This window comes from Sinohyriopsis cumingii, unplaced genomic scaffold, assembly GCF_028554795.1.
Source record: "Sinohyriopsis cumingii isolate HCF-2022 unplaced genomic scaffold, ASM2855479v2 utg002106l, whole genome shotgun sequence".
NCBI classification, from domain to species: domain Eukaryota; kingdom Metazoa; phylum Mollusca; class Bivalvia; order Unionida; family Unionidae; genus Sinohyriopsis; species Sinohyriopsis cumingii.
In genome coordinates this window covers 97,708-117,404 of record NW_028316131.1, presented here as the reverse complement: position 1 = coordinate 117,404, position 19,697 = coordinate 97,708, and the positions used below count along the sequence as shown (strand labels likewise).

The window sequence follows — 19,697 nt, the reverse complement described above, 5'->3', positions numbered from 1 at the left end:
AGTCGAAATTGCTCGTTGGAAGCAAGTTGGATGTACCATTGGTAACTCGAGGAATCACGGCTTCTGCACATGATAACGCCCAAGCGCTTAGTTACAGCAACAGATGCAAGAATACTCCGGGATTCTTTACAAAAGTGCTTCTCGCAAATATATCCACACAAGTTACATTCACTAGCGAATAATTTTAACCAGAATTGACTCATCCTAGAAAAGAAGGAACACAGCTGTTATTCAGCAACGACGCATTTGCTCGGGAAACATTCATTGGACAAAGACGATCGTTAGATGTAAACGTGCTAGGCATAATCGGTATGGAGCCTCAGATTTACCGATGTGAGGAAATAATCGAAGCGGAATAATAGTTGCGATATGAAATTACCAAGAGAACCGTGCTGAAAGTGAAATACAAACGCGCGTGTTTGGTCGTATATGCTATTGTTGGTCTTTGTGTGACCGGAGTCGCATCCACAACATTCATCTTAGGTGCACCAATCGGAATTATTGTTGGAGCTATATCGACAACAAACGGTGTCTCTGGAGGTGCTAACAAATTAATTTGGATACAATTAAATTCACATGGCGTGTTTATTCAGACCCTGCAGCTTCCCAAAGCGGTATCAACACGAATAACAAATTATTTTCAGTAACTATCGAGGATAAATTAATTAGCGTGGCCGCTTTGAAGCTGTCTTGGCGGAACTATAAAGCCACTGACAATTCTGAGCACAAATAATAAACCGCCTTGAACAACAGACTGTAAAAACTGAGTTAAACAATCCGCATTTTCTTGTATGCTGAAATGATTAAACTTTCGTATATATCTTTCATTCTCGATCATTTCTTTTTCGAGTTGGGAGCCTGGGAGTATTGATAGGTAACACGAAAACCATATACAGCTGTAAGATCGTGGATGATTAAAAATGCCTAACAAGTACTGGTGATAAACCTTTTTTTAACTTTTAGGTCTGTTAGTTCTGATATACGTAACAGACTATATCCCCGATGGGTATTCATTTTCTTGGAGTTATTAATGATAAACATCAAAGGATTGCGAATGGCATATTAATCGCTTCAAATATTGTAGTGGATAGAAGCTGTGTAGTGTATCAGAGACCCAAAATATCTCAAAAGGCAAAAGGCTGCTTTGACATTGCTATTTTAGTGCATCCAGTATGCAGTTATCGTTGTTAGATGTAACAATGATAGAAAATCCGATAATAGTCTCTCTACTGATGGTCAAGTGAAAGAAACAAATATTCACCTGTAAATGAAATATTCTTCTTCTCATCACAGGTCATGTAAAACAATATTCATTGAAGCCAGAGGAAAAAATGCCTAAGTCTCATTTGAGACGACTGTCAATTAAACAATCCTTTGATTGACACAAACACATATTTCCAAAGCAGGAAAGCGTTTGAATCTGTTTTAGATAAACCCAATATTCTTACTCAGAATGATGTACAAGCACAACGGAATGTATTAAGAAGAACATGATTTTTTTTTATATTACAATATAATCGTTCATTTATACAAAGGTACCTAACCAAAGAAATCAGTATATTCCTTTAATCAGTCTGTTCATCTCTATATGCAAAATGGCATTCCATTCAGCCATGATAAATAAGAATTCTTCGTTGTCTTGGATTATTGGCTCTCAGGTACCTACTTTTCTACTATACCTTCAATTGCATTTTCTCACCAATTTAGTACGTTTCACTTATAAAATGGTACATTTTTTACAGATATAATATAACCCTTGCGCTAAGTATGATTGCATATGCTATTTAATATACCCCAGAGGACACTGGTCATAGAATGAACATTTTCATTAGGGAAAAGTTACTAACATTCCTCCTAAATGCATGTTTAAATTGGCAGAATGATATTTTCAATACTTGGTCTGTCACGTTTGTTGTGGACATTGCGAATGCCACGTTCATTCATTTGCATGTCTGAAAGTTTCATTTGTGACTCAGTAAACTCGTCCAATTTGTTCACTTTATCATTTGTACTTTCAAATAGATGAAAGAGCTGGTTTAGTTCATCCATAAACAAACCTAATAAACTAAAACCTAAAGTGTCTTATACATGAGTGTACATGGATTGTTTACAAAGTAGTTCCTAATATGCTATACTATTTCTACGCACACGTGTCGTGGTTTTCACTATCGTAGAATATTGCGCGATTCTGACAATGTAAAGTGAACGGAGAAGAAATGGAATATAATTAGTAAAAAAATGTCTCCCACACAAGATAACCGTGAGAACGTTAATTGGTATCATTTTGGAAAAATATTTAAATTGTTTCCATTTATTAAGCACACTAGATTTTTAGCGCACTCAGAAGTAATAAGTACTTTTGGTAACTGGAGTGAGGTTTGTTAAAGGATACTCTATTAAACTGCACGTATAAGAAAGATCTGAATCATATGTTGTCGTTGACAAAAATTACAATAATACATGTTAAAAATATTTATATTATGAAGTGAATCAGCATCATTTCTACACGCTGGAAAACATTTTTTTATAATAATTTCTGCCAATAAATGCTTGATGGAATAAAGTTCTAACTTTTCAAATCTTTTGTTTATGAACCCAATACAACCATGTCTGCATTAAACTTTTATAAACTAATTATATCATAGGGTTGAAAGTGAGACTGTTATCTTAAATGAGATATGTACACTTTACACAGATATTAGTTGTACATATTAGTTTCTCAGTTTATGTATGACTATAAGTAGAAATTGCCATTTCTTCCAACGGTATGTATAAGTAACCAATATCATGTCTACGAACATTAACCTTCATATGCATGTCGAAGCAGAAAAGGTTCGTTTTACAGATTTGCCATTAAGTAGAAGTTTGCTTCTGCTTGCTTTTTCAAAACAAGTGTTAAATCTCTAGGTTTGTGAAGAAGAAGACAAAGACAAAGAACAAAACGAGATAAAGAAAAAAGAAAGAAAGAAGTAAGAAAGAGGGAAGGAAATATAAAAAGATAGAAAGTGTCTGAAGGCATTACTTTCAGTAATATAATTATTTCTTAAAATAAATTTATAGCATAAATTATTTTATAAAAGAAGCTGTGGTAGTTCTCATATTGCCATTGTGTAACTGTGTATGTTTTAAATTTATGATTTATAATACCTGAATGTAGCAATCAGCAAACTGAGAAGCATGATGTTAGTCATTAACATGTATATCCCCATCATCACTGACGCAAAGTATTGTCTAGCCTCTGTAGGACAACGAGGCACGGTCCCATCTCTATACACAGCTGCATCGTTTGAACAGTTGTCTGCACCTTGTTTAATAGAACAAAGTTTTAGTTGTAAAACAAAAAGGGCTTCGGTGTTCCTCTGAGAAGTTGACGCTGAATCTGAGAGTTTCAAGAAGCCGACAAGTGGTATGCAACCAATATAAAAATCGTGTAATTGGTCTCGTTACATATAAATGATTTGAAAAATATGAAATGTGGAATATGTTTTACAAATGTTGTATGATGATGATTCAATGGATTTCAGCATAATGGAAATTCCTTCAGATGCGAATATCTCCAGTAATGTTTGTCCCTGATCATTTCGTTTTTTGAACATAATATCTTTAGAGGGTTATATGGTTTTATTTCCAATTTGCAGGATGTGGTCAGCATCATTAAAAAATAATGTAATAGTATTAATGTCACTCGGAGTGTTTCCCACAGGAACAAGTAATTCTGCTACACCAAGAAAAACACGATTAATATATGCAATTACCTTTATTTATTGGATACAATATTCAAAACTTCCGCAAACATCTGTGACATATAGCTTATGCTTCAAAAATGAAAATTTAACTTTATTAGGTCATGGTATAATTGAAAGTTTTATATTATAAGGTAAATGACACTCAGTTACAAATGGTTACCATCCTCCTTCATATATGCATTTTCTAATGATTAGAACAGTTACACTGATATAATTTTAGCTTATCATTTCTAGAGTTATTCGGCAATTACCATATCTTCATAAAATATTTATTCTGTTCGCAATTTTAATCAGAGACAGGGCAACTGTCTGTTTTTGTTTGGGGGGGGGGATTTTTTGTTGATCGGATTTAATTTTTTCTATATTTATTTTATATTTCTAAATGTCATTGAACAACTAATCCTACATTCTAATTGTTAATCGTCCAATGACAAAGTTAAGTTATTTATATATGTCTTCTGTAGATAACCATAAGTCCAGTTCATCCGAACTTCAGTTTGTATACAAGATCATTCCTTTTGAATCATGAATGATGTTTATCTCATTGGCAATTTTTTAAAAAATATTGTGGACCATTTAGTTATTTGCAGCTTGTTAAGAGCACGCTTCGATTTCAAATATGCACTTTTAATATATTTCTTTACATGGTCAGCAATAGCACCTACTGTAGTTAAATCCATATTGTGTACCTTATTCAAAGACCCTGTTGTAAGCATGTTATATCAAATCAGCCATTCTTGACATTTGGATAAATTATTGCTAATTCAAAGATGTCATTTTGTTTTGAGAATCGACAACACATTTTGTGTGAAATCAGAACTATTTATATCGATTTGAATATCTAGATTCCAGAGTACTATGTCAAATTTAGTGAAAATGCGCTAAGCTGTTGTCAAGAAGGACTGAGTATCTCCAATCTTAGAAACAGACGAGAATTATATTTTGATTGTTCCTGCTACTGCTGAATTATTAGTTATTTTATTTTAAATGAAAGAGATTCAGTTAAGACCACTGAATAAACTGATTGAACAGGTGTAAAATAGAGCTGTCAATCGAGTATGGTCTAATCATTATGTTGTATATAACTTTGATCAAATATTTGGTTGGATGTTTATTTGTTTTTATAAGCATGTTTCCATGAGACATACAATATACACTAAGGCATCCTACTGCACTGATCTGAGAGAGGAGAGAAACCCACAACTCTTGAATTATTAATCCGATGCTCGAACAATCAATATTTATGAAACATTTTCCATTTTGTCCTGATTGTTTTATTTCATATACCCTATATACAAATATTGAGCATCATTAGCCATATGTTGTATGAGAAAAAATTGAAACATATTTAGCAACTGTTCAACCCTTTCTAGATTTTAATATCTGCCACTCATTATTTGCACATTTTGAGATCGTTACTTTTTATCATGCATGACTATCTAGATTTTGGAATGTTGCATCTTTCTTACAAATATTACCAAATGTTCTTTTTAAGTGTACATAACTTTAAATCAGTCATACGTAGCCGGGATTATGCTGATGTGGCATCAACAACATTATATCAACAAACATGGATAGATATTTGATGTGTTTAACAATATTCCGCTACTAAACAGGTAACCAAAATTTCACCGTCCTACCTGTCTACCTACCAACAATTATACATCTATACATGCATAGATACATGCATACATATCTCCATACATACAGACATAGATAGATACATACATACATACATACATACATACATACATACATACATACATACATACATACATACGTACATACATACATACATACACACACACATACATACATACATACATACATACATACATACATACATACATAAATATATACAGCACCGCTCCGGTGGCCCAGTGGTTAGAGCGTCCGCCTCGGATGCGGGAGGTCGTGGGTTCGATCCCAGGCCGAGTCATACCAAAGACTTACAAAAACGGTACTAACAGCTGCCTCGCTTGGCGCTCAGCATTAAGAGGTTAGTGTTAGGACTGGTCGGCCCGGTGTCAGGATAATGTGACTGGGTGAGACATCATGCTATATGTCTGCGGCATGATGCCCCAGTGCTAGACATCACTATAAACTGCCACATTTTAGACATCGTAGCGATATGACTGAAAAATTGTTAAAGCTACGTTAAAAATCCAAATCACATCACACATCACACATAAATATATACATACATACATATATACATACAATGACATATAGATACTTGTTATAAAGGTAAAGCTATCATTCATCTCACTGCATACCTTGAATATATTCCAATATAAGATCTCCATATATATTCCAATATGGTTGCTTTAATATGGCCATCACGGTGTCTGTAGTGAGCTTGGTATCAGGGTACAAGATGGCATAGAATGCAATTGCATACACCAAAATAAAAACCCCTACTATTGCAGCCAATAAACCCAAATCCCAAACCTGTGAAAAGAAAGCATAAGTCTAACACATGACCCTCTTTATTAGAAACACATATGTGAATAAGTCTTACTTTGAACAAGTAAATCTTTGCCATTATAAATCAAATAACAACATGAATTAATGTTTCAGAAAGAGATACATTCGCAAATAATATTCATGTTTATCTAATAAACACTGTAGTGGATAACTAGCAGTTAATGATCACATTTTCAAATTCAAGTTAGTGTACAATTGCCATATATTAGACGCAAAACGTAGTTGATCAAAACATTTTAATATCCTAATTAAAAATTCAACAAATAAAATGAAAGCACCAATTTATTACAATCGTCTATAATATAAGGAGTATTCATTAAGACTATGTTACGTATGTTATGTTTTTCAAAGTTTTCAGGGCTTATATTTCTATTTAATTTTTTGAAGCACTAATAAATGGGAAAGCGTCCTGCTGTGGGGAAAGCGTCCTGCTGTGGGGAAAGCGTCCTGCTGTAGGGGAAAATGCTGAAAGTTCTTCGGTTAATTTAGGCAACAAAGCCTATCGTAAAGAATAGTGCAATAGTGCCGAAATACCCACAAAAACAAATGAAAGAATGGAAGGATATTATTAAACCTTCCCCAATAAGAAAAACAAATTCTTTCTGAATATTTAATACAGCAAATATTACTTCTTGTTACGACTAATAATAATCCTTGCATTAGTTTAGTTTTTTCTTTCATTTTGCTGAAGAATTTGTCTGGTAAAGGTGTTTTCAATGTAACATTATCGTAAATATTTACAAATGTCCAAAAGCTCAAAACCTTACTGTTGTTGTTGTAGGGTTTGACGCCATTTTCCAGCACACTATAGGCTATACAGGGCGGCCAGTATTAATGGTGGAGGAAGAACGCGGGAAAATCCCCGGAAAGAACCACCGACCCACGAGAAGATTCTGGAAGCTTTCTCACATACCCACATTGGTTGAATCCGAAACTCGGACCCACACAGACAGAGGTGAGATGGCAGTGATCCGTAACGGACAAAACCTTAGTAGATCACCGTTTGTGGTTATGTGTACCCAGTTGCACACAAATCATATACTGCAGCAAGAACATAATCACAACACACGTTACCTAATCCTAAGCAAATTCCCGGGACTATTCTATGCAATTTTTTTCCAACAAGATACAAATTTGGATGTATCAGTATGAATATGATCTACATCTGCATGTTTACGATTGACGTTATCCGATATGTTGGATAAAAGGAGAACTTTAAACCTAGTAATAAATTACAAATGCTATGTTATAAATAATTGGCATCCATTAGTCTCGAGAGAAGATGGAAGTGGTTGGTGGTTGTGCAGCGTCTGCTGTGGCCATGTTGTCCAACACCCGAGTGGCAGTCCTTGCTGCACTTCCTGTACTTGAAGGTTGAGTCTGGACTATGTTCGCCTCACAAGAGAAAACCGACGCATACTCGGCATCACTGGAGCGATCGAGCAGCAAACAGCGAGGTGCTTGAACATGCCAAGATTCAAGCATGGTCACACTCCTTCGCCAACGTCGCATCAGTACGTCGGCTGGATGACGGGCGGATCCCCAAAGACATTCTTTATTCGAAACTTGCCTCTGGCAAAAGGTCGATCGGACGGTCACATCTCTGCGTCAAGGATGTCTGTAAGCGCGACATCAAAGCCCTTGACATCGATGTCAACACCTGGGACGAGCTTGCTCTGAAAAGGTCCAGCAGGCGACGTGCTCTGAGCACTGGTCTGAAAGACGGCGAGGACAAGTTATGCTTGCTAGCTGATGAAAAGCGATCGCGGAGAAAGAAGAAGCAGCTCCAACCCAGGTTTCACTCGCGTACAGGAGAGTGCCTTGTACGCGGGCACGGCACACGGAGATCTTAGTGATCAGGGTCAGCATGCTGATGTTCCACACTCTCTGCGACAACCTGGAGTAGGTGATGCATTTTCAATCGAGCTTGCTGAGCTCAGGATCGAGCGAGAGGTTGTTCGTGATGGTAGAGCCGAGGTACGTGATCTGACTGACTACCTCAAATTAATAGTTGTTGATGATGATTATGCTTGAGGGGTCCGCGTCCTGAGCCATCACGTCTGCTTTCTTTAGGCTGATGGTCTGCCCAAACTCATCGCATGCTTTAGCAAAGCGATCGATCAGGCGCTTTAGCTAAGCTGCTGTGTGAGTAGCTAGAGCAGCATCGTCGTAGATTACGAATGATATATAATAAATAAGGCCAAACAAACATGCCAAGCATTTCGCTGGCATGTGGACAATCTGTCAATTCATTGGTTACAACATGGAAGCTTCATCCAACAGTTATATGCTTAAACCACCATACGTGAATTTTTCTTATCACTTTGATTTGTTTCAACCAACTCGAACAATTTAAAATTAATGTAGCATTATTACTTTCATGTCTTTGCTGCATTTTCGAGTGCAATTTAATTATATGTATCCATCTGCTTTCTGCAGTGAAAATTATATCTCAGTTGTTAAAGTGAACGCACTGCTACATATTATGCCAGTCTTCTGGTAATGCAATAGTTAACTAGGTCACGATGATCTCCAAAATGCATTGTAATTCTAGCTGTCGTCTTGATGTGTTTGTCCAATTCACCATCCTTATGCATATACTTGATCAAATATTTGCATTTATTCTAGTGTTTGGTTAGTTTTCTAATACATATTATTACCGCGTCCTAATTTTTATAAAATGTTGCCTATATTTGCCGAAAGGAACCTGTGGCGTTTATGTTTGCCTCTGTGCATGAAATTTATTATCCCCTAAAGAAGATCTTGTTATAAGTTGAAATGTGGGAGAACTTTAACGTCCCAGTAGTTGTATCCTTGAAAGGCATTCACATGAAATTTGATAAAAAGTGTAGTGGGTAGAAACTGCTGTCGTTGTATAATATTGTGCTCTGTTTGTCTACAGTATGCATTGGCCTGTGTATGAAGAAACTTTACGTCCGATATAAATTTGACATTGTGCTGCTTTCTTAGGAGAAAACCAAGCCGAGCATATTGTATTTTCAATATAAGCGTCCATGGAATATCTAACATTTCCTTCATATTAGATGAATATTCTGGTCTAATAGTATGAATGTCACGATAGTTTATTCCCACGTTGTCACATGTACTGTACAATCAAACATCTTTCTGAAAAGATATGTACTCAGAACAATATCTTGTCATTAGCATTTTAATAATCCGGTTATAAAGTGAGGAGGACTGGGTATGAATTTGGTACAAGGCTGCATCATTAACTTTTGGTCACAGAAATGCAATAGTTCAACGTTCAAAGACAGTTTAACATGGTTTCGGTCCTTTAAGGAATCTATACATTTCTATGGAGGCAATCATAGTTGTTAAAAATAGGCCAGAAATCTCGACATTTGAATATTGCAAAGTATTTTGTACATATATTCACTTTAATCAATCACACAATGTTTGCTCTTAACTTTTTTAATTATTTATATATTACTATTTTACAGTCTATATCACACATCGTCCGCGGCGTAACTATTATTATTATATGCTTATTTTTTTTACGTTAACTTTACATTGTCAGAATCGTTCAATATTTTACGATATTGCACATATTCATATTGCATTCACGTGCATAAAGGAACTACTTTCTATTATAAGCAAACAATAGACGCAGACGCCAGCACTTTTGATTTGTAAACAAATCATATACACTCGCGTAGTAGGCGCTTTACGTTTTGGTTGATTAAATTTGTATCTGGATGAAGTAAAGCAGATGATTCGTGGACTGCCACATTCCATCTGCTTTGGCACAATCCCAGTTAACTTGTTTGATAAAATGTTTCGGATTTAGGTTAGCTATACAGTTGACGCTAGAAAGGGTCCTTACAAAGAACATACGAGTGACAAGGGATAAACTGTCTTCTTTATCTGGTCATAAAAATGGCAAAAAGATATAATTACAGTTTTACATCCTGAATTTCCTCAAAATGTAATTTTTTAGTTCTGCAAATCCGAATTACATGAGTCATGTCATAGGTTCTTAATCTTGATTATACATTTCGAAATTGTACTGTAATGTCGAATATAACTGCAATTACATCTTATTTACTGTACTCAAAATGAAATAAACATTAAATTGCATAGCGTATTTTTGATAATTGCAATTGAAACACTTCATATGTTTCCCACAATACGATTTCAAGCATTCAGTGACAGAGACAGAAACACTTTTGCAGATGTAAACACGCTTCTACCTCGCTTCTTCAATCCGATGTAGTTCATGTGAAATTTTGACACATAAATCCAGTCCATAGTCACGAAATTTCGTAGCATAGAAAAAAATACCAAATCTATTCATTCTAGATCAAATGGAAAAGTTGTTGCAATGCGCATTCATTCACAATAAGAATCGAAATTTCAAGTTTAGCAAGACAAGCCTTTTTCTTTCAAACGTTATGTCGAGCGTGCGACTAAGTTCAAATTTTCCTGGGCGGAGCTATGTGCGCAGTAATAATGCTGTTGTTGTGTAATGATATATTTAGTTTGGAATACGACATTCAATCAATTACTTTGTTTCTTGTAGTGTATTTTGTTAATATAATTGAGCGTTAGGTAGAATAAGAACAAGAACATATAATAAAATGCTTGCTGCATTTGTCACAGAATAAGGCAAGAAATAACTAGGTTTCGCCTTAGAAGGAATTGATCATTTTCGTCGTACATGCGTACAACGTTACCTAGGGTGAATAATTTGTTTCCTAGGTAAGCAACTAAACAAGCATGTACCTCGTCGTAGATCGCTTGCAGCGATATTCACTAAAAGCACGGTAAGCACGGGTATTTTATCCTGACTAATACTCACTCTCCTGTGGATTTAAGGCAAGTTCCGTTTCTAACTGACACACTGGTCTATGGCTCTTGTCAAGAAGTGAACGTTCTCCATTTGTGTTCTCCAGCCGTAGTGGTAACTGTTACATTTGTATTTTTTATTATATGTGAAGCGTATTCAGTTTTTAATGTCGTATCGTAAAATGATACGTTTACTACTACGCAGATTTCAAACGTTGTGAACATTTGAATTTCAAGGTGCTATTAGAGTTTATTTAGTAGCACGTTTCTATAGATATTAATTCCGAACCTATTATTATGACCAGTTTGGTATTATTGTAGCCTTTTAGGGCTGTCTGAAGCTATTTAGGGCTGTCTGTAGCTGTCTGTACGTATGTCTATACGTATGTCTGTGTGCATGGTGGGTCAATGAAGGGTCGTCGTGGTCAATACAAGTGTGCCAACCCAACTTATTACAACTGTCGGTGTGTATATGTGTGCGGGTATCTCCGGGTATCTATCTGGCAGTCGGTGTGTCGATATGGAAGATGATGTAACAATCAAGGCCATACGAAGCCGAAACCGCTGGTTTGCAAACTTGTGCGCATGGTGGATCCATGAAGGGGTTGTACGGGCAATTCAAGAGAGGGCCAACCCAAGAATTCGGGAGAGCTGTGTTGTTTGTCAGTGGACACATTTGAAAGTTTTACAAATATTTATGAATCATACGACTATACAAATGACTGAGTCATGTTTGTTTCAATTGGTTGTTGTTTCAATTGAGTACATTGGAGTCATTTAGATTACATGAGATTATTTGAATCTTTATTTTGATTACATTAGATTATGTGAATCTCACTTTCATTCCAGGAGATTATTTGAATCTCACTTACATTGGAAGCTTTATTTTGATTACACGTGGTTATGTGAATCTCACTTTCATTCCAGGAGATTATTTAAATCTCACTTTCATTAAAAACTGTTTCTTTTCATTCCATGAGATTATTTGAATCTCACTTTCATCACATAAGATTATTTGAATCTTAGTCATACATGAGAATACTTAAATCATTTTCGTTCCTATTTGTACATGTTTGGATACAGTATTTGAATGAAAAGTATGTTTGGAGCGTGAACGAATCACTGTATTTATAATATATATATATCCTTGGGAATTGTAGCAATAATATTTAGGGTTTAGCTTAATTTATAAGTGATATATGATACCTTTTGTAAATTTATTATACTATGATACATGTTGTGTGGTTTATAGACAATAGGCGTTATTTGTGGAAAATATTTACGATGATTTATTAGGTAATACGCAGATGTAAAAGGTGTCAAATAAAAGATTTTAATATCTCAAGAAGTACATTAGTCTATGTTTAACACTGCAAATGACCCCTGGCAACATTGATAAGAATCTAGAGGACTGGGAACTAGGTAAATCATATGCAATATACCAGTAACATATAGTCCATGTCTTTCTTGAAGTTATTATAATATAATACATTGCTAAATATGAAAAGTCATGTGAAAGGTTATAGAAGCTGATAATTAAAAAACCTAGAATATTGCAATATTCGTCCGATATTGCTGAAATAATGCAAACAGTGTACACGTCTGACTGTTCAAAATACTTTGGAATGCACATATGTTCTAGGGCAAGCAACTGAAATCAAAACTTTAGAACCATATATATAAAAAGATTAATAAAAAGTGATAAGCATATGATATTGTACCTTTACAATGGTATGTGTCGTAATTCATCGAAACAATAAGCTATTTTTGTGCTTTCACACTAGAGGCATACCAGAATGTATTCATATCCAGATAGAATCGATTTGAATTTTTTCGACGACCATAACGTTAGTAAACAAAGGTCAAAGTATGGTCATTAAAAGAGTTATCTCACAATCGAGATATGTTAAATCTTCCCTGCAAATTTTATTGCAGTGAAACATAAGATCTCAATGATAGGGAGATCACAAGTGAACCTCATGCAAATTCTAAGTCTTTCAATGGCCATCACTCTGTAGAAATATTAAAAATCTCATCATCATTAATGGATCTAAAAGTTTATTTAATAAAGTAACATAGCCAAGCATGTTGAAATCAAATATCAAATGTGAATGTCAGGTACCGCACAAGCTTATAAGGGCAACGTATCTAAGTTGACCTAGGGCCAAATGCCTGTAAAATATGCATAAATTGGACCATCGGCACAATGGTATGTACTGTGGTTAAGATAAAACTACACAGTAAATTTGAATGAAAGCCAACAAAAGTGCAAAAAGTGGAGTGTTCACATTCCATTAGTAATCCGATTCTGAAGTAGATCAAGAACATTAAATGTTGACAATGCAAGCTGCATACTCCTTATTGATCTCATCGGGGCTACTTCTGGATGAGACGAAGCTTTCTCACCCATGTGACAAAGAAATCTAGCTGTTTTGCTAATCTTACTTTTCTTATCACATTCTAGTCATTTTAGACCAGTTGTGTCAGTCAAGGTGTCCACAGAACTACTGTTAAAAAAGGAAACCCTTGTTGTCTTCTGCTGTGCCTGATGTAGTTGTTCAAAAATCAAACAACAACAAAAACGACAACAACAAATATATAACAAAAGCATAGTAACTTAAGGTAAATCCTTATTTTAGAGCACACCATACAAAAACATTTCGAGAGAGACAAAGACACACAGGCATACGAGGTCGGGCTTTTTTATTATGCTAGTTCGTTTCACACAGCATGGTCAATTTCATCATATTTCCAGGCCTAGCGCAGTACATTGTTAGGTCAGCGTCATTAAATTTCGCAAAAGCTACCTAACTAGGTTTAAATACTTCCTGTGAAACAATTCTATATTGTTTGCTACATTTAATGAGGCTTGCCTGAAAAATGACTGTGATACAAATAGGATAAAATTCTCAATGCTTCTTGAAATGAACTATGACAGAAAGCATTGCTCCATGCACAGATACTATATACCTATACACTTCATAGCCTCCGAACTCTCTTAAAAACTACCGAAAACTTAGAAACAGCCTAAAATGTGTTATGCCAAACATGCTTTATTCTAATTTTGTTAAGCATCTCCATTCTACCCCAGTTGAACCAAAAATGTACATACCATATTTAATGACAAATAATGCACTTACCAGCCAGAATGAATCATTTATCCGTCAACACATTAATCCGTCAGCAAATTTCACCATAGCACTTACCATATTTCCAAGACAGAAAAATAAATTTTCAAAAAATCCGAGAACTTGAAAGTTTAGCACATGTTACCCACTAGGGGCCGTATTTGGAGGGTCTTTTGTACACGGGGGTAATTTTACAATAAATATTGAGAACAATACAAGTATGTCACAAACAATTTTACCACCTGCGAAGAAAAGGAGAGTTATATACGATAGTGACACAGATCTCTAATTACCCATGACTAGTCTAAAGCAAGATGTTACTCTTCGTTATAGCTTGTACTAAGTATAGCTGCAACAGAGCTGAGTAGCCAGTATCGTTCCATTATTTACAATATAACCTTTCAAAATTGGAACTGATGAAACAATTTCTTGTAATACATATTAATTATTTATTGTCAATTTCACGTAACATCCATATATTAAATATGATAATACCTCATCACTATGCGACGTTTAATGTTGTTATTCTTCTTTGCTCACACGTAAAAACTATGTACTTCGGATGCAACGGTCACACCACAACGATCATTAACATATTTGTATTATCGAGCCACATGTAAACATTTTCACGCGAACTATATTACACTAGTGAAGAGTTCTTTTCACTTGAAAGGAAAATATTGGATAAGAAAAATAATCTAAGTTGGGGTTTGGACCGAGACAAAGAAATCCAGGTCGCGGGGTGACATTATATGCCTTTCTACTCGGCAAGCCTCGCGAGGAGACAAATAATGTAACCCCTTGACTGGAATTTCATTGCCTCGGTCCAAATCCAAAAATAGATCCTATATTTACAACATATATACTGTAAATAACATGACTAATGTTTCAGTACCTTTACAAGTATCAAGAGACTTAATTATTAGATATATTAGCGGAATTATATGATAAGATGATCAAGCATCAACAGTTTAAGAAATGTGTTCAGAATATGCCTGTAAATAAACTCGTCCAAACACTAGTTGAGATAAATCTTCAACACACATTTGGTTGAAATATAATTACTAAATGCTAGCCCAAGTGTTCAAAAGGTAGTGCTTAAGCAATACATCTTCGGAATGATAAAGGGCCATAACTCGAAGAAATATGCAGAAAATATACTTATCATGTTGTAACGATAAAGAATCATAGTTTACTTGGTTCAGACCTAAAAATAACTGCGGCATGATAGATCCGAGGACAATATTTTGGAATGAAAATGTGTAACTAGCAAAATGTGTCTATGCACCGTTTCGTCAAAGGCAGCCCAAGTTTGATGGAAATACATATCATAGATAAAAAGTTATGTTATTGAGAAAAAAATTGTGCATGTCTATAGACATGCATACAAACAAAAGACAAGCAGTCATATGGTTTTAATAAATAATATACCCTTGGATTTACATGGTGTGGTAAATAAAAATCATGGGAAGTAAAAGACTGACTAATTTGAGAAAATCGGATACCATGGCTACATACCATTTTCGTGATCATCACCAACTTTGGTCCTATTTTTCTGTGCGCATGAAAACTGGGAAGAATTCTCAGGAAGAAAAGCACAAGATCTGTTGCCAAAACGGCACGAGCAGCTTCTAAAACAGCTGCTTGAGGACGGGTCATCAAAACAGCCGCTCCACTAATAAACAGCAAATTTGCGAGCATATTCAAGACATTCCACTCATCTGCTATGTAAAGTTGGACGCTTCTGCAGATAGACGATGCCGGTATTCTTAAAACCTGTTTGAAAAAGGCAAGTGGTTATCACAATTTTCAGATGGACTGTAAAACACGAATAAATATGCTCTTGCTTGGTGGTAATTATAATATCCCAACCAAACTTAAACTGACCTCACCTTTATATGTAATACGCAAACATACTCAGGGTGACAATTTTCAGCATGTTCATATTCGATTTTATAGGAAACACGTTTTTCTTTATTTTTTTTATAAAATGGTTTTAAAATTGCAAATTACAAATGAAAGAACATTCAATTTCTAAACTAAAATTCTTAGAGAATATATAGCTTCTACTTGAGAAGAGTATTGTTTATTTATTGTTCGGCCTTGTCCAATATTGAGGCGAAGAGTCCGATTATGACTTTTGTGATTCAACTATTTCTCATGTACTTGCAAACAACAAAAACATTGTTAATGTGTTAATTTCGGTCTTCAGTTTTGCCCATTTATGTAAAGGAGTATATGCGTTAAACAAATTTGCAATGTTTCAGAGTGCAAACGGGTTTAGATTTCAACGATACACAATTGATATGTTCGATATGCAATCGTATTTGGCCATAATTATACTTAAATTATCTTGTCTTCTCACCTAGTAAAGCATTGGAGTTTTAATGCAAAAGTCATTGGCATTGACATTTTTCGATACCCACCCTGGCCAGCCGGGGCGGCTGCATGAGTATTTCCGTTAGAAAGACCATTGTTTTCTATTTCACGATCATGATATAGCAAAACACAAATTATATTGCTAGTAATAGCATGCAGATCGAGTTAATGGCAGTTATTTTAAATGTTTTGTGTTACATTGTTTCTGCTCGTGTTTATTTTACTCATAATGGCTTCATTTTATGTTGTTTGTTTTAATTTAAACAAGCAATAATTATTTTTAATGATATATTTTTATTTGTTTGACAGGAGAGACTTGCAACAGTACCTATAATGTGAGGTACAGTGGCTTTAATTGCTATACTTCAACACAAATATAATTTCTTTCCTACCATTAAATCTGTAACTTTTGCTTTAACAAAACGATCGAATATGAATACATTGCAATTATATCGAATATCAACAATTTAAATATTGCCATATTTGTTTAGCTATTATTTCAAAGTACACATGTGTGGTGAGACATAGACCTATATCAGTATTTTGTACATGTTGTAGAACGTTGCAAAATCATACTGTGTGTCACTATTAGCATAGGCACAAAAGAGGACTGCCCAAATATATAATAGAGACGAATGGAAACATATATAATATTCATAGCATTTAATATGAGCGGTATGTTTTCTAATATGTTTTCAAGGTTGTGCTATATCAATCAACAAAAACGAATAATTCTCGATTTCACACAAAGCCAGTAGTGTTTAAGATATCATGGTATCTCTTTATTCCACTAGGGGCCCCGAGTGGCCGAGTGGTCTAAAGCGCTCTTCGTTACGGATCACTGCCATCTCACCTCTGTCTGCGGCGGTTCGAGTCTAGGATTCAGCCAATGTGGCTATGTGAGAAAGCTTGCCAGTAGCTTCTCGTGGGTCGGTGGTTCTTTCCGGGGTTTTCTCGGGTTCTTCCTCCACCATTAATACTGGCCGCCATGTATAGCCTATCGTGTGCTGAAAAATGGCGTTAAACCCCACAACAACAACAACAACAACATTATTCCACTAAAAAAAAGTAAAGACATATTTATTTAGGACGCTTATAAATCCATTAAGTAGGACAAAGGCTAATGTACGAAGAACAATTTTTTTTGAAATTCCCGATACAAATGACAGTGAAGGCGGTCATACAGAATGTCAGCTTTTAAGAAGCATATAGTGTCCCTCTAAAACAAAAATATGGAATTCTTTGTTAAGAAAAAAGCTAAAATAAATATAAATATGACAGTTTATTGGCATATCAATTTTCCTAAACTGCTATTCCAGATAGTTTGAAAAAAAAAACCTGTTTCAAATGACACAATACATAACGCACATACTTCACTGAAACGTTTTGCACCAAGGATATGCACAGGGTAAATATTATGGCCTGATTGGCAGTACATTGAAATAATATGGTGCACATACATTATTTAGCGGTTGCAAGCACTGACAAGAGTCTTTGAAGCTTAAAAAAGCTAGCTATAATTCACTGTTTCTTTCATATAATAGTCTGACTTTCAGCATATCTAAATAATATATTTAAATTCCACATCTCTACAAGAAAAATTGTATATTAAAATAACAAGCTGTGCATGCATCTCAATATACAGATGAATAGTATTAATATTATAATCAATTATTCAATCAGCTACATTTTCGTTTCTTTCCATCTCCTGTGTTGCAGGACATTGGCTTTCCATGTGAAATTTGTGTCAAACTTTGCATAAAAACTACACATGTTTGAGATTTGAAGAATATGAATTTTTAGAGAACAAACAGTTACATTAGGGATCATTACTAAAACCCAAAATTATCTTTGGACATTGGAAAAGTTATCACATGCGTTAGAATTTGTACACAAATTAGACAGTGAAAAGAGAAAACGTTGTACGAGATCTTGAACAGGTCTTAGATATTGACCAAATATTAGCACTAGGATTGCCCTATTGTTATCAGATACGTTTGTGTTTGTGCTTGGTTTAACCGCTGTTAATAATATATTACCACTTACAATAGAGAATATTACTATACATAAAGCGCATAGCCGGTCTGTAATCGTCAATGAATGCATGTATACTATTCACAAAGTGGGTAATGTCCCCGTAAAAATAAATATTTGCCTATATATGTTCATTGGTGTAAACACGAAGCTATATATTTTATGCTTTCTTTTTAACTGGAACTCCAGACTACAGAGTATTTCCCTCTTACACAGATATTGCTGCTTGTATGCACTTTTTAAATCACATACTAAAAACATTACACAGGATATATATGGTAAAGTGCACAAACCTGTATGATCTCTCCAATGAGGAAGGAAGTTACCCACACAAAAAGAATAATTTCTAGTGCTGAAATCTTTGGCTCCAGCGTACTGATCACAAAGTAGATGTACAGGCTGAGAAAGGCTATGAAGAATTTCTGAAATGAGACATAATCTTGTTAATGTGTTTATTGCAAAGAGGTGCTTCTCGCCTTTACTTAAAATCTCAGAGCTACTATATATTCCTTTCATGTTGGCTTTTTATTCTGCATTCAGCAAACTACAAAATAAAAGTGTCACAATTGATTGTATTCGATTTATAAAAAACTGAAATGAATGTCGTTTATAATGAAGGAACTATACGCAAAGTCGGACGTTATAATAACAGTCTCATTGCAATAGTATCATCTTTCATATGGTTTTAAACGTGGGTACCACTTTCATGAAATAAGATCTTAGTGTGGATGTGTTCAAGTAATAAAACGGTTCATGGAAACAGATATTGATAATTGAAAAGTGCCTTCTTCCGTTTCAAATGTGTGTATCTACCTGCATCAAAACACACACATGCAAAAGCAAATATATAAAGTGTCCGTAATTATGAAAGTTCTGACAAGAATTAATTTCAACTCACAGTAACAATTAGTTTTATGTAATTTCTTTAAACTTATTTTCCCAAAACGTTTTGAAAATCGATCATTTCAATATGATAAGGGAATATACTTTATTTAGATCTATAATATTAAAGAACTACAAAAGAGCTCGAGTATAGCATAAAGGACGTTCATAATAGAACGTTATGGCATAGACTAAAATTCGTTTGAATTTTAATTGTAATGATTCTCTGCATATA

The 19,697-nt window shown here is 34.8% G+C and overlaps 1 protein-coding gene across 1 annotated transcript in view; it reads right to left on the bottom strand.

Moving 5' to 3' along the window:
* Window positions 1-19,697, bottom strand: part of LOC149771137 (transient receptor potential cation channel subfamily M member-like 2) — a 114,614-nt gene that overhangs the window by 36,032 nt on the left and 58,885 nt on the right. Inside the window, exons 12-15 of the mRNA XM_089948808.1 lie at window positions 18,874-19,002; window positions 15,686-15,943; window positions 6,023-6,197; window positions 3,148-3,304 (exon numbers count right to left, since the gene is read on the bottom strand). Coding sequence (XP_089804934.1) covers window positions 3,148-3,304; window positions 6,023-6,197; window positions 15,686-15,943; window positions 18,874-19,002 — 719 coding nt within the window. The remainder of the gene's footprint in view (window positions 1-3,147; window positions 3,305-6,022; window positions 6,198-15,685; window positions 15,944-18,873; window positions 19,003-19,697) is intronic.